The following is a 15953-nucleotide window of genomic DNA, read 5'->3' as shown; positions in this document are numbered from 1 at the left end:
TATAACACTAAAGTACCAAACAAAGAAGATTCTGAATGTAATTAAATTAACATTTTGCTTTAAACTATCTGTTACATTTTTTTCCACTATACAATTTTCTCGTCAGTAATTAAAATATTTTGACCTTAGTTTTGCTATGGTGAAATCGGTTTCTAACCGAATACTTCCTTTCATACTATGATGCTTTTCACGATTTTATCCCAATCGAGATTTTTTTTTTTTTTTTTTTGAATAAGTACTTTTAGTTTTTACGCCAGAAAATGCTACATACAGCATCATATCCATCAAAACTGATGATCCACAAACCATTCCAACAAATGATAACAACTGTCTTAACAAAACACAAACAATCTCAAGACATACACTTTTTCAAAATAAAATTTAGATGCGTGATTTAAAAAACATGTTAAACTATTTGAAAAATAAAATAAAATAAAATAGGATGGTCAAGCAATAGTTTCACTTAAAAAAGAAAAAAAGCCTTACATCGACATACATAATGCTTTTGAATTTGTTTTTAGCCAAGTGTGTTTGAAATTAGCCCAAGTGGCCAATATCAGTCAAGCATGGTAACCCTAAGCAAGTATAATATTTTAAAGCGAGAAGAGACAAATTTTTATTGTTATGGTTGCAAATGGTCTGCCTGATGCGTCAACTCACAGTTTACTTCAAGGCTTAACTCAATTTGACTTTATATTAAAAAACTGTTTTTTGTTTTAAAAAAATCGCGTTTTTACAGAAAAAACACTGATGTAGATGAACTTAGAATGCAAAACTACAATTAAATCCAAAATTTCATCCAAATCGTTAGAGCCGTTTCCGAGATAAGAAATATATATATATACCCACAAGAATTGCTTGTTTAAAGATATAAGATATATACAAAAGGAAAAAAATTGTTCATCGTGCCAAATACGAATCAACAGATTCCGGCTATAGAAAGAAATTGTTTATATTATAAAGCAGTGGTAAAAGCCCAAGTTAGTGAAAAATTAAAGACAATGAGCCTGTTTTTTCAGTGCAAGAAGATGTGAGTAAATGAATGCAAAGTCATGCATTCCATTCAAAAGCTCATATGAGGCAGTGAGAAGCAAAGGGATGTGAGTTTTCAAGTTTTGAGTAAAACGCGATTAAAAACGAGCTGATGTGTGCATCACATGACTTCCTGTTACTCCAATTTAAAGATAATAGTGCCACAGAGTGAGCAAAGAAACACTTTAAATATTTTCGCCCCAAGTTTGTTGCAAACCAAAGCAACGAAAACGTTTTATACAGATAAATTTTCGCAATATTGGCAGTTTTAATGTGATTCAATGGTAAACTCCCTAAATATGGCCAAATTGAAACCAGATTAAAATTACCAAGGAATCAGTGACATATTTAAGTATAGGCTCATTGGGCTATAGCCCAGGGTGGCATGATTGGAGGGGCAGCACTTTTTAAGCACTTTTATTATACTTGGCCTGATTGTCACAGAGAAATCTGAGGCCTGGTTTTGCTTATATCTCTGCAACTAGACCACTTAGAGCCTTCAGGATTTAACTAAATGATTTGCTTAATCTTAAGGTACAACTTAACGCTGAAAAATTAAAGTTCTAAAATAAAATTATTATTTCGGTTAGGATGGAAAACAGCAAATTTCATGTAGTTTCCCTATTAAATTCCATGAAAATGACACCACAAAGGAAGAAAAATGCAGTTCTAGTGATTGCAAACCAAACTTTCCCAATAAGAAATATATGCATGTTTCAACACTCAAAGTTATGATTGAAAGCTAGATAATGATAACATAAATTCTCTTCATGACTTGAGCCGCACTTTTCTTCTTTTGTGGTGTCATTTTCTTGGAATTTTCAAAAACTACAGGAATTCTTAAATTGTGACCCAGAAAAGTTATTTTGTTCTTTTTAGTGCATTATGAAAAGTGCTTAGTATTTTTTTAAAAAAATCTGTTATTCCCATATCAAAATTGTAAGTAATATATTTTTTTTTGTACTAAGGCCATAGGAGCGGCAGCGTTATTTCTTCATATGATAAAATAAAATCCTTATTTATTTATTTACTTATTTAGTGATAGGGCGTAGAGATGAACATAGATAAAGTTTAAAAAACTGTAAATGGTCCGAAAAATAGAGATTTGACTGCACCAGATTCTTTCATGTGATAATTTACTGTTGTATTTTGTTAAGTTAATACACGCAATATACAGTGGTTCCCAAAAGTGTTTGTACACCTACGACTTTCAATGAAATAGGTCCTTATCCATTGGTTAGAATTAATGTTTCGGAATAGGTATTTTATTATAAGATCTATGATCTGTTTTTAACAAAACTACGTGAAAATTTTTAATAAAACATTTAAACTTTATTTTTTAAAAATCAAAAACCAAAAAGTGCCGGAAATTTTATCTCACAAAAATCTTCGTACACTTTGAAAAAATGTCAATAAATTAGTAAATAATCTAACTTTTTACAAAGTTATTATTTAGTAGAATATCATGCAGTAACAACAACAGCTTTTAAACGTCTGGGAATAGATTTCATTGTTTTTTCTTTCTTTTTTTGTGCAATATCTGAGTAAGTGTTCAGCCGCACTACGAGTCTTACTGTTTCTAGTTCGCTTTTCGTTTCAATGGTGTATCATAATTTAGCCACCAGATATCTCCAAATATGTTCCGTTAAGTTTAAATCTCGTGATTGTGGAGATATTTCTAAGCTTAAGGACAAATTTTGAGGCACCAAACGCGAACGTGTGCTTCTTATCGTTATCTTGATAAAAAAAAATAAAGTTGTTTCCGATTACCAAATTTTGGGCTACTAGTTTAAAATTGTTTTTTAAAATATTTAAATGAACAGCATAATCCATTATTTCAATAAAAAATTCCAAACTTTGAAGTCCTGACGCTGAGATGCACTCTCACACAAGAACACCTTCATCGTCCTGATTAACTGATCCAACTAAGTTCATAAGATTAAATTTCTCATTTTTTTCTTCCATTTACAATTATACAACAATTTAACCCAAAGTGTTGAATTAATTTTCATCTATTAGTAAGACGTTGTTCCAAACCGTTTTGAGTTTATTTATCATTGATTTTACGACAGAAAAAGTAAGCTTACTGTTTTTCGCACGAACAAGAAAATTTCTGCGGGAAGAAGTCCCATTTAATCCAGCTAATCAGAAACCTTGGCGAACAATTTTAGGTAAAAATTAATGGTAAAATGTTTCATTCAATTCTACAGAAAATTTTTCAGTTCTGAAATGTGTATTTTTCATGTTTTTTTTAACTGTAAACCTGCGATCAGGCTTTGTTAACTTTGCCAATTGACCTTTTCTTACCTTGTTTTCGATCCGATTCTTGTTTTAAAAGCATTTTATCAAGCACTTCACTATAGAGTTTATAAATTAACCAATTTAAAGACATTTCAAACCAATTTACGACTACTGTGAGGGAAAAAATCAAATTTCGAATTGTGTTTGTTGTTTTCTACGCATACCTGCCATTTTAAAATAATAAGCAGAATATTCGGGAATAAATACACAAAAAATAAAGGCAAGTGACTTTATAGTATCATTACAATGCAAAAATAATAAAAAAAACCACATATGATAATTTTAATTATGAATTTATTCGAAAATAGTTCAGTGTACGATGACTTTTGCGGCGTATCTTTTCTCTGTCTCTTCGTTTTTTTGACAAATTTCAAAAATAAAATCTGGCAATATTTTGAAAAAAACTACTGGGTTTTATTCAGAATGGCATAGGAATGGTGTGAAAAAAATTGAACTTCATATTCGAATTCAGTTTTGCGTTATTTTGGTTTTACTACAACATTTCAAAGTGTACGAACACTTTTGAGAGCCACTGTAAGTCTACAAGTAAGTTCTTACTTTTTCTTTTACAAATACAACTGTAATTGCAATGTTGGCCTTACATCTGTTTTTTTTATTCTCTCTGTTTTTTTTTTTTTTTTTTTTTTGCACCCATGATACAAAGGATTCAATCAAATATGCTAAGGGTATATTATAAGTTTTGAGGGGTTTTTTTTTTAGCTCTAATCAAGTGGAAATTGAGAGTGACTTCTTTGCCTTTTTACCCTTTTTTTCTTCTGAATCCTACTGTTTCTATGGGATTTCCAGTAAATATTTGAATACATGTAATTTTTAGAATCAATACGTATTTTAGAAGTTGTTAATAGCACTGATTTCTGCTAAAATGTAATGCTGGAGAAAAATAATAAGCACATGTTAACCACAAAGGCGACCATATGCAAAATTTTCAGGGGGGGGGGTCAAATATTTTTCCTATGGTTTAGCAAGATATTTTCCCCTTTGGAAACTGTCAGTACAGATTAGAGCAGTGGTAGGCAACCCATCGATCGCGATTGACCGGTCGATCTCGAGCCCGTTTTAAGTCGATCCTGGCAATATTTTGAGCTTTTGTCTGAGTAGAATTACTAAACCTTAATTCAAGGAACTAAGTTTGGTTTAGCATCTGAAATTCTAAATTGAATGTTATTTGAAAAACTTCTAAACTTTTTACAGACATTGGAACTTTTCCAGTCCCAATTTTATCATTTTTAAAACAACACTATACTTGTGTCTGAAAATATTCTGATGATGGTTAACATAATATTATTTTTGCAATATAAAGCGACGACTTATCAAAGTACATACTTTTTTCTTTTATAGTTGACCTACAATTTGAAGCCAGCAGTCTCAACTTAAACATGTATGCAAAACGTCTTATGGCCTATATGGCCACGCCCCCCCCCCCCCACCGCACACACAAGTCGATCTTGTATTCCCAATAAACTTTAAAAGTAGATCTTCAGAAAATTCAGGTTGCCAACCGCTGGATTAGTGTTATTAAAATTTGACATTTTTAACAACTTATTCCTTAATGGCTGGAGAAGAAATGTTTTTACATTTTGCAATTAAAAAAGTACTAAAAGCAAGGAAGTTCTAATTTCTAAGAGGGGAGGCTTGAGCCCCCACTTGCGCCCCCCCCCCCCCATATGGACGCCAATGGTTCACCATACCTGTTAATTACCCTTTTTAACTATGCAAAACTATATTTATTATATTGTGAAAAGTAAAGCAAAGTAAACTAGAAACAAAAAAATGTGACTTGTTTCTTTCATCCTGTAAAGTAATGTGTGTCCTCTACACCTTTTTCCTTCTTTTTTTCCAAAGTATTATAATACTAATATTTAAGTAAGTTTTTGGCATTTTATTATAGTTTTCAAGTGTTAAAGAATTTTTTTTTCATTTTATTTCAACATTTTGAAGCATCGTACAATGTTGTAGAAGTGAAGAAAAAAAAAGAGTGCTTTATTTTTCTTTAAGGATCTTTATTTTCATTTCAACTTTTGGGTAGGAACCATGAATGGGTAACACTCAGAGAGTATTTCATAGTTTATTAAAAAAGATAAATATTTTAATTCTGAAAATTTCCTTCAATATATCTTAAACAGGGTTGCCACGCGACAGGGAAACCTGAAGAAACAGGGAAAACACAGGAAATTCAAAAATCAACCAAAAAACAGGGAAAATCCAGGGATGTTGGAAATTTTCCTCAATAACCTGGAAAATACAGGGAATTTTTTTTTTTTTTTTTAATTTAAAGTTGCAAAAATCAATGTCCAAATATATAAACTACTAAAACATAAATAAGTAAATAGTAATAATAATATTGATAATATTAATGAAGTTCAGAAATAAAGTAAAATAAAAAATAGCAATTTTGCTTCTTTTTTTTAAAGTAAATATTGAAATGTTGATCATAAAAACAATCTTTTTATTGTTTTATTTAACATGTATCTTGAATTTCATGATAATTTCATTTAAAGTGTCTGAAATTAGTCGTCAATATTCATTGTTCTGCTTAGCTTTTACACTTTTAGGTTCAAGTAATGAATGGTTAAGAGAAGGCTTTTTTTTTTTTTACCTTCCATTAAAAGTTAAATATATTCAATCAAAATGCTATTATTTCATTTATTACAAATTCTTATTTATTCCCCCTTATTTATTTATTAAAATATTTATTGTTTCGATTTTATTTCCTGTTTTGAAATACTCAAGATATTAATTTTCTTTTTCAAACATCAGTGTTCACTCGTTTCTAATGTGTCATTTTCATACAGGGAAAACACAGGGAATTTTTTTTCCAAAATTGAGTGGCAACCCTGTTAAATTATATTTAATCTAAGAAATGTAACAAAAATAGAGTGTTCAATATTGCAGGGGGGGGGGGGGTTACATATAGCGTGTAGAACAAATTTTGTTTAAAATAGATTTGCCGTCTATATTTGTCTTCCAAACTTTTGTTACGCCACAAAAATATAGGAATGAGTTGTTTCTCAAAATTGTATAAATTTCATATTTTCATAAAACATTCAAAGTTTTTTTTTTTTTACGGCGGAGGGGGGGGGGGGTAGTTAGCGACACTATGAGTTGCCGACCCGTGTCATACTTGTGTTAGGAACTCCACTGCTTGTAACACCTAAATACATGTCTGCTGTTTTTGTTGCTATTTTGCTCTTTAAAATTTGCTTTTTTTCTGGCACATGACTATGATAAATTCACTAGTTCGTCAATCTATCTTTTGTCAATAACTAAAAACATGTGTGCATTTCTTACATGTTTTGGGCGCAGTGAAAATCTAACTCTTCGTACCTTCATTGTTAAGCCAGATTGGATTGATGCACTGCTAATTTAACATTAGTGTGAAAAAATTAGAGATTAAAATAGCAGCAATCCTGGACCAGTGTCTGTACATTGGAGCAGCATCAATGCATTAGTTTAGAGAAAAATTCTAAACTGGTTTAACTGTGTGGAATGCACGCCGGTTTTTGGAAAAGCCTAGTGGAAAAGATGTCTCTAGATCCAAGTTATCCCTGTGCAAAAAGTTCAAATTCTTATTTAAACTTCTGTTCTAGCTAAGGATGGGAATTTTAGAAAGTTGGTAAAAATTCCCAAAACTATTTTTCCCACTAAAATTTTACAATGCGTTTTTTACTGGTATTCAGAAAAAGTTACCGAACATATAGAAAGCAGGGGTTATTGAGAATGTGTTCCGGTATTTGACCACATTTTCGCAATTTTCATCTTCAGGGTACAAGAAATTTGCTATTTTTCTTTATGCTTTAATCTTCCATTATCTAAAATCCTGCCCCCCCCCATTTTCTCTTTAAACTTTCAGATATTTTTTCATAGGATTCCAATTGCCCATGAGTGCGTAGGTACTGTAACAACAGAAATTTATATAATACGTTTTGCTGCACAAAGGACCTAAAGTTTCCAAAATTACAACAGAAAAAGAAAATCTGAATTCCATCTGTTTTATGTGCACCAGTGCTTTGTTTTCGTTGCTTAGTTCCATTTCAGTGCCATTTGTTTTTAAGCACTTTAATTATATTTGGCCTGATTGTCACGGAAAAATCTGAGACCTGCTTTTGCTTATATCTCAGCATCTAGACTACTTAGAAACTTCGGGATTTCACTAAATGATTTGCTTAATATTAAGATACAACTTGACGCTGAAAAATTAAAATTCTAAAATAAAATTTTTATTTCAATTAGGATGGAACACAGCAAATTTCATGTAATTTCCACATTAAATGCTTAAATAATAAAAACCATTGTTTCAAATATTCGTTGCCTTACAACAGTAATATTAATACTAATCATAATGAAAATTGAATGATGACTTCTCTGGAGCAAGAAGGAAATGTATTCCCCATCATTGCTCTCATCTATACTAATAGTCGATAATGGGACTAAGAGATATATTAGGATCTTTATCACAAGTAACTTGTATGTTTTGAAACATTAGTGATTTGGGGAACCTTTAGTATTTAAATGGTTTTAATTAAAGTAGCAAACAAATAATTCCTAGAGTTTAACAAGGATTAATTTTCAGTGTCAACTGCTTAAAGTTTTAGACACTTATATACTATATTTTTTTCCTTTTAGTACGGAGTATTTATATGAAAAAATAAGGTGGAGTTTCGTGATGGTAACACTATTCTATTTCAGAAATGCATTTGCACTAAAAAGAATAAAATAACAGAATTTTTAAAAAAGTACCAGGCACTTTTCATAATGCATTCAAAACGGCAAAATAACTTTTCTGGGTCAGAAAGGACAGTTTAAGTATTCCTGTAGTTTTCCAAAATTCCAAGTATGCGACAAAAGAAAAAAGGGCTGTTCTTGTCATTTCAAACCAAACCTTCCCAATTGGAAAAATATGTATGTTTCAACACTCAAAGTTATGATTGAAAGCTAGATAATGATAAGAAATTCTCTTCATGACTTAAGCTGCACTTTTCTTTGTTTGTGGTGTCATTTTCTTGGAATTTTTGAAAACTACAGGAATACTTGAATTGTCCTTTCTGACCGAGAAAAGTTATTTTGTCCCTTTGCGTGCATTATGAAAAGTCTAATTTTTCTAAAAATTCTGTTGTTCTAATATGTGACTTTAGTAACTCTAAAGACTGAAAAAATTATGACCAAGTGATGTGCACATGTATGTGTTCTTTACACATCAGCTACTTGGGAGGCTGTTCGCTGCATAGCACTCATATAATAATTCAATGTTTTAGTTCATGTAGCCTTGTTTAAATACTGACTGTGATGAGTCATACTTTTACTGTATGATTAGAAACTGGTAAACGGGTTGCATTTCTTTCTTTTGATTGATAGTGTTTTGTTTGTAATCAGGGGGTGAAACTTTCCCGATGCTACCTCAGAGTTCCTGGTTATTTTTGTAGAAGAATCGTCGAATTTTGAGTTTTCAAGTGACTTATCTTGAATTTCTGGCAAAATAAAGTTTTTAATGATTTGCTATAAATTTGTTGGCAACCAAAACCAAAGTGACCATTATTAAAGATGTAGTTAATTGCATTAAATAATGGCAAAATATAAGGTCTTATAAACAAAACAAAAAAAAAAAATTCGTAATAGCTCTATTCAGAACATTTCTTTTTCAAAAAAAAAATCCCTTTTTTTAATTTCTTCTTCAGTTGCAAAACATGAATAATGAATAAACACTCCAGTATCTCTTCAGGGTTTGGGTTCCTAGGTTGTTTTCATTCCTGTGTGGTGAGTGTGTTCTATTGACCGTGTTCAGTTTTTCATTAAAACTGTCAAACTTTTTAAACTTAGGTTCTTTGGATTGTTTAATTTTTAAGCCACAAAAAGATTTCTCTCAAATTCTTCTTTTGTGATGAAGCGTTTTAAATATAATTAAATATAACGTTTTTATTGGATACCTTTGAAAAATGTTGATAAATAATATTTATTTTGATGACCTTTGTGCTGAAAAGTAAAGTAAGAAATAACAACGTCAAAAAAAGCACAAAATGCAGATTACTGCAGACACGTGTTTCGGCGTTCTGTTGTCGTATGTCTTTTCATCCATAAGTTCATTACTTTTTGCATTGAAAAAGGCGTTCCTTGTAACGCCGAAACACGTGTCTCCTGTAATCTGCAATTTGATTTTTTGACGTTGTTATTTCTTACTTTACATTTTCATTGTTTTTCACCGCATTTTTAAACTTTCATTTCTTGCTGGAACAGAAGATATTGCACAGAAAATACTTAGCTGCAAAAATACTCAATAATAACTCATAGAAAAAGAAAAAAGCAAATTATCATGTGCAAAACTCTTTAATATTCATTAGAAATCCATTAAATTACACCGAAACCAAAACTACGCTTATATGCCTGACCAGTACCGAGCATGATCTCAAATTATCGAAACAATAAATTTGCTTTTTAATAATGACTGAATTCATTTTGTCTAATTCCGCTAGCATCAAAACGGGGATTGTAGCTTCTGGTGTTCGCCAAAGGGGAGTTGAAAGAAATTTGCTGTTGAGGATATCTGTAACCATCAGCCCCATAATAACGAGATGACCCCTGAGGATTATATTGTTGGTTGAAGGGTCTTGCGGAAAAACCTCTGCTTGGGCGTTCAGAATAGTCATATCCTCTCAAGTTGTCCCGTCCATCTCGGCTGACGAACCTCCCATCTCGTTGTCCTCCATAGTAATTTCCTGATTCTTGATGTACAGTTTCCAAGTATTCTGGCCTTCCAGTCAGTCCATATCTACCTGAGAAGTAGCCAGGATATCTCTGCAAAAAAAATTCATTATTTTTTAATGTCAGTCAAAGGCAGGTCTTCAAACTGGAACTGCAACGAAAGCCAGAAAAACCACTATTTTGGTCAGAGAACATAAATTCAGGGTGGCGACAGATCAGGGAGATCAGGGAACTTTATTAATCAGGGAAAAGTCAGGGAAATATCAGGGAATTTCGAAAAAATAACAAAAAATCAGGGAAAATTGATTTTATGAAGAAAAAAATTTTTTTTGCTTTACAAAATTAAGTACTTTAATTCCCTACGCATTTTCCTCCAATTATCTGTGCCAAAAAAATAAATAAATAAAATTAATGAGGTGCAATTATACACTGTCGCACATTTGTGCATCTTTTTTCATCAGCGTCGAAGTATTGAACCTTACTTATTAACCACAAGATGAACTTCCTAAAACTGCTTCTGTGTCTGTTAGGTTGTTTATTTTACCTAGCTTGAAATTTCCTTTCACGCTTTCAATGCTACGTAAAACAAACAACCATACAGGTAAAGAGGAAGCCTTCATTAATGCCTTAGATCCTTTGCCTTTATTCCATTGTCTCGAAGTAATTAGCGTACTGTAAACACGATTTCAAGAAGAAATCGTTGGTTTTTGAATTAATACTGATAAAAGCTTAAAAGTTATTACTTCTTCGCGTTTTTAATTTAATTGCTAAAATTTAACTTTCAACCGAAAAAACTTTTTTTTGCCATTATACAATTTGTTGTCGCCGCAGATTATAAAGGTTTTCTTGTCTTCAGGCTTAAATGATTCTTTTATTTTATAACCAAGTTATATTCTTCTTTTATATATTTTGAAATTAACTAATTTCATTTTTTTTCTGTTTCTTTTTTTTTTCTTGCATTTCAAAGTTGTTTGTTACAAAAGCAATCTAAGCTTTTTTTTCGTTACATACTGAAATCATTTGAAATAGAGTTAACTTGTGTACTTAAGTAAATATCTTTATTATTTTTATTGTTAAAATGCTGTATTCATTCATTAAAACCTGTGTTCTTGATTAGAGAAAACTCTACCTATGAATGGATGTCAAATGGTTTCATCCGTTTTGCATAAATATGTCAATTAGTTACATAAGAATAACTATATTACTTCTATTCTTTCACTATTTTTTGTTATTCTTGCAAAAATTATTATACTGTTTGAAAATTTAGTTCAAAATAATTTCAATTACTTTTTAGTTCTATTGTAAATACACATATGTTTTTAAGAGTGATTTTAATAGTTTCTTAAAATTCTTATGCTAAGTGGTTTCTTGAAGTAAAGTATTTTTTTTTTTTTAATTTTCAATAATCTTTCCGTGTAGAAAAATTTAATCTACTGTTTTGTAAGGGGTTTTTTTCCAAAAAAATTGACTTGATATGTTTTTTTAAACCATTTTATTAAAAAAAGTAGCATCTTTTTAAAATATATCTTTAGTTAACAACTTCACACAACTTAAAACGTTTAAAATACTGCATTTTATACAAATATACAATGGATTTCAAGTAGAGCAAAGAAAGAAAACCATTATCATTGGTAACGTAAATCAGGGAAAAGTCAGGGAACTTTTTTTCACAGTTCCTGTCGCCACCCTGAAATTGGAACTGAACCGAAAAAATATGTTGGATTTTTTCGGTTTGTTATATCTTCAGTCATTTTGTTACTGTAACCAATTTATCAATATTTATTAATTCAATTTCAACCATATAAGTATTATCATTGTATGTACATTGCTACGTTTATGATAATAGTATTTTAGTTCAAATAAGAATTTGCATAAAATAAAATTATTCATTTGAAATCGAACAGAAAACCGTTACTTTTAGCAGAATGCATACCGGAACCTAACCAATATACTTTTTTAGTTGAACCGCAACAAGAACTGAAATAAAAAAATAAAATTGATTTGAAGCCAAAAAAAAAAAAAAATTAAAGTCAATGCATTTAAACTATTAATAGTTGGTCAAAAGTATTTGAGTTCAGAAATAAATGTAAAAAATATCTCAACAGGTCCTTAGGTTTGGGTTTGGTAATTGCATCATGAAAACTGCACAGGAAAACTTTGTGGTGTATGGTATATCTCTCAAATCCTTTTTTTTTTTTTTTTTAAATACAGATTTAAGTTTTCAAGTGTGGTAGATGTATGTTCACTGTATAAAACTTCCGTGGTTTGGCTAGTTGAATACATATTTTAGAGTAGTAAAAGATGAGAGATAGGGAAGGGAACCGGGTAGAGTGCCCTTTACTTTTTTGAAAAATATATTTTTTAAAACTTATTTTCATCTTTAGGATTTCTCAGGCCAGCAGGGCCCCCTCGGCAGCTAGCTGCCTACTTTGCTTATTTTGTTATCTGGCTTTGGTGATTGCCAATTAAGTTTATTTGCGACCTATTGTTACATAGTATTATTGTTTTAAATCTTGAGATTGCGATGAAGAAGGATATTTATTATTCTGTAAATATTAAGTTTAGAATGTCGTAACATTTAAACTATCTGTTTGGGAGGAAAATTCAAGATTTTGATGACTTAGCTTGGACAATTTCTTGCTTTTGTTAGATCGATTAAATGAATTTAACATCATTTATCTTTTGGTAACGGTAATTTTTTTAAGCTAAGCTTTACACATGAAACATTAAAACGTGGACTTGAATAAATTTGTTATTCAAATCGATGAATTCAAGTTAACATGATTTGCAAATATCTGTTTGATATTTGAAGGTTAAAATTATTTGGAATCATTTAACGAAGTTTACTTGCTATTTACCTGGCCGGAAGAAACTGGGTTGTATCTTTGGAAGTGTGACAGAGGCGTATTGGTGAATACTTGAGTAGCAGCTTGAGCTACGGATAAAATCACAGCAAAAAGCACACAAACCTATAAAAAAAAATACAATTTAAACGAGGAATTACAACAGCAAAAAGCTTTTACACACTTTGGGTTTTTATCAAAATTATTTTGTAAGAGATCCGTTGAAAATAAAATATATTGTTAAAGAATAAATGTTAAAGAATAATAATTAATGTTTCATTTTTTATTAATCTATTAATTTTTATAATTCCCTTATAGAGTAAAAATATTATTGAAGAATTGCACAAATTTAGTGCTTTAGTTGTATCTGTAGAATTTATTGTAGTTATTGCAAACATCCTTTCTTTCTTGCAAAACAATAATGTTTTCCTTTTACTTCTGAATTGCTAAAGCTAACAAAAACATCAAAATTCCTAAAATTTAGAATTGCCAAACTCTATATTTAACATGTCATGCCACTGTCAAAAAATATGAATTTAAGGTGGATTACTTCAAATGTGCGTGTACGAGTACACGCATACATTCTTTAAGTTGTTACAAACTCATCGAATATTTTAGAGGGGTGGAAACATGTAGTGTACACAGTGGCGAAGATTCGGGAGGGAGGGGGGGCTGCCCCCGCACGTTTTTTCATCATCAAACATTGCCTCAACGTTGAGATTTCAATTTCAATACGTTCTGGGTGAGATTACCCGAACATTAACGTCACTAAATAGTGTTTAAAATTTCAGCTTTAAAGCTTCAGTTTTGAAAATTTTCCGGAAGAAAATAGCACTCCCTTCTCCCTTTTAATTCAAAGTTGACCTAAATTTGCGTTATAAAAACTCCAGTTTAAGGGGGGAAATCAGGAAGAGAATCGCATAGATAGCGTAAAACTGTTTTAAAGGCTCCAATTCAGAAAAAAGAAAAAAAAAATCCAAAGTTCTTCTTTGAAGTCCCCCCCCCCAAAGGAAATTCAAGACTAAATTCTTAGGATTTCATCAGTTCGGAAAAATAATAATAATTATACGAGAACCTCCGAATCCTTTCGTTCCTCCTTAAATCAATAAAAGAGAAGTCTGAATTAAGGATAAAAAGAAATTTAAAAAATGTTTAAACTTTGCGAAATTTCTGGGAGAGAACCCCAAACCCCTTGCTCTAAGTTTGCTAAAGATGGCTTCAATTTGCGTCTATAAGACATCAGTTTAAGCTTTTTTTTTTTCGGGAAGAACCTTCCTTACCCTTACATTACCAAAGACAGTCCAAACTTCTTCTTTTTTGTTATTATTATGATTAATTAGACTTTATTTTAAGGGAAAAAAATGGCGGGGACAACCCGGGAAACTCCTCTCCATTCCCCAAACATTGATAAAACTTATCTAAAACGGCATTTTTAAAACTACAATTCCAAAACATTTACGCGAGAGAACATCAGATACCCCCCCCCCCAATCACTCAAAATAGCCTAAATTCACTTGATTCACGCGATTGATAACCGAATTCATTGTTGGCCGACAAGGAAATAAACCGCAATGGTTTAAAATTTTTATCTGTTGCCAGTTTCTATTTAATAGCAAATAAAATACTTGACATTGATTTTTAATACTATAAGACTTTTAAGAGGATTTTAAATTTTCCCTCTTAATTTCACAGTTGCGAATCAGTCGGGGTTTTTTAAAATTTTTTAATTTTATCGTTGCTTGCTTAGAGTTTAGGTCTATTTGCTTCCTAGGACCAACTTGAAAATCTGTTGGGAGAATCAAAACAAGAAACTTTCAATATGTCATCTTACCTTCATGGCTAAGATTATCTTCTACTGATGTCGTTGAAGTTCCAACTCGTTCTCCAAAAAACTACTCTACTGATGGGTGCATCCGCTTTTATATACTTATAAAAACCTTCAAGTTTTGAAAGTAATATGTTTTCTTTTAAACGTATTCCATTTGAATTGTATTTCAACGGATCGTTCTGAAACGATATCAGATAAGCGTGAAAAGAGCGAGAAACGGAAACCATTTCGAAACCGAGTAGAAATGCGTAAGGACGACTGGTTATCGGATAGTCTAGGTCAGTTTCGAAGAATTGCCCACCTCGAAGTTTCTTCAATTTATTCAGTGGTTCTTAAGTTTATGATTATTATTTTTTTAGGGAAAAATTTCCCCTCAGTTGTAAAGATGAAACAAGGCTCAAAACTGGTTTTTAGCTTATTTTCCCGTGTACAAGTTCGGGGGAAAAAATCATGAAAGAAGGCAAAATTATACATCCAAAAATATCGCTAAAATTTTTTTATAAAAAAAGCAGAATTTTTTAAAAAATAAAAGTACTTTTCATAATGCACTCAAAAGGACAAAATAACTTTTCTTGGGCAGAAAGGACAATTTAAGTATACCTGAAGAAAATGACACCATAAACAAAGAAAAGTGCGATTCAAGTCATGAAGAGAATTTCTTATCATTATCTAGCTTTCAATCAAAACTTTGAGTGTTGAAACATGCATATTTTTCTAATTGGGAAGATTTCGTTTGAAATGACTAGAGCCGCACTTTTCTTCGTTTGTGGTGTCATTTTCTTGGAATTTTGGAAAACTACAGGAATACTTAAATTGTTCTTACTGACCCAGAAAAGTTATTTTTCCCTTTTGGACGCATTATGAAAAGTGCCTGGTATTTTTTAAAAAATTCTGTTATTTTATTCTTTTTAGTGCAAATGTATTTCAGAAATAGAATAGTGTTACTATCACGAAACTCCACCTTATTTTTTCATATAAATACTCCGTACTAAAAGGAAAAAACCTATATACGTGTCTAAAACTTTAAAAGTTTGCACTAAAAATTAATCCTTGTTCCTCTCTATGATTTATTTGTTTGCTAATTTAATTAAAACCATTTAAATATTAAAGGTTTCCCAAACTAATTTATGTTTCAAAACATATGAGTTATTCATGATAAAGATTCTAATAGGACTCTTTACTTAGCTCCGTTATAGATTGTTGGCATAGATGACAGCAATGATAGGGGATAGATT

At 31.0% G+C, this 15953-nt stretch overlaps 1 protein-coding gene across 1 annotated transcript; it reads right to left on the bottom strand.

The window, feature by feature from the left end:
• Window positions 1-9653: 9653 nt before the first annotated feature.
• On the bottom strand, window positions 9654-14814 carry LOC129226779 (uncharacterized). The gene is made up of 3 exons (XM_054861410.1): window positions 14722-14814; window positions 12906-13016; window positions 9654-10140 (listed from the first exon to the last, which is right to left on the bottom strand). Exons 1-3 carry the CDS (start codon window positions 14725-14727, stop codon window positions 9781-9783), a joined length of 477 nt encoding a protein of 158 aa, XP_054717385.1. The 5' UTR covers window positions 14728-14814; the 3' UTR covers window positions 9654-9780.
• Between the last annotated feature and the right edge of the window lie 1139 nt (window positions 14815-15953).

Source organism: Uloborus diversus, chromosome 1 (genome assembly GCF_026930045.1).
Source record: "Uloborus diversus isolate 005 chromosome 1, Udiv.v.3.1, whole genome shotgun sequence".
In the NCBI taxonomy this organism is placed as follows: Eukaryota; Metazoa; Arthropoda; class Arachnida; order Araneae; family Uloboridae; genus Uloborus; species Uloborus diversus.
Note: the sequence above shows the minus strand (reverse complement) of the source record. Positions and strands in the feature narration are given on the sequence as shown.

Bases quoted from the DNA above. Each gene is read 5' to 3' on its own strand.
- LOC129226779 (XM_054861410.1), bottom strand. The intron at 10,141-12,905 runs GTAAATAGCAAG...TTTTTTTTGCAG, and splicing joins ACCCAGTTTCTTCCGGCCAG to AGATATCCTGGCTACTTCTC.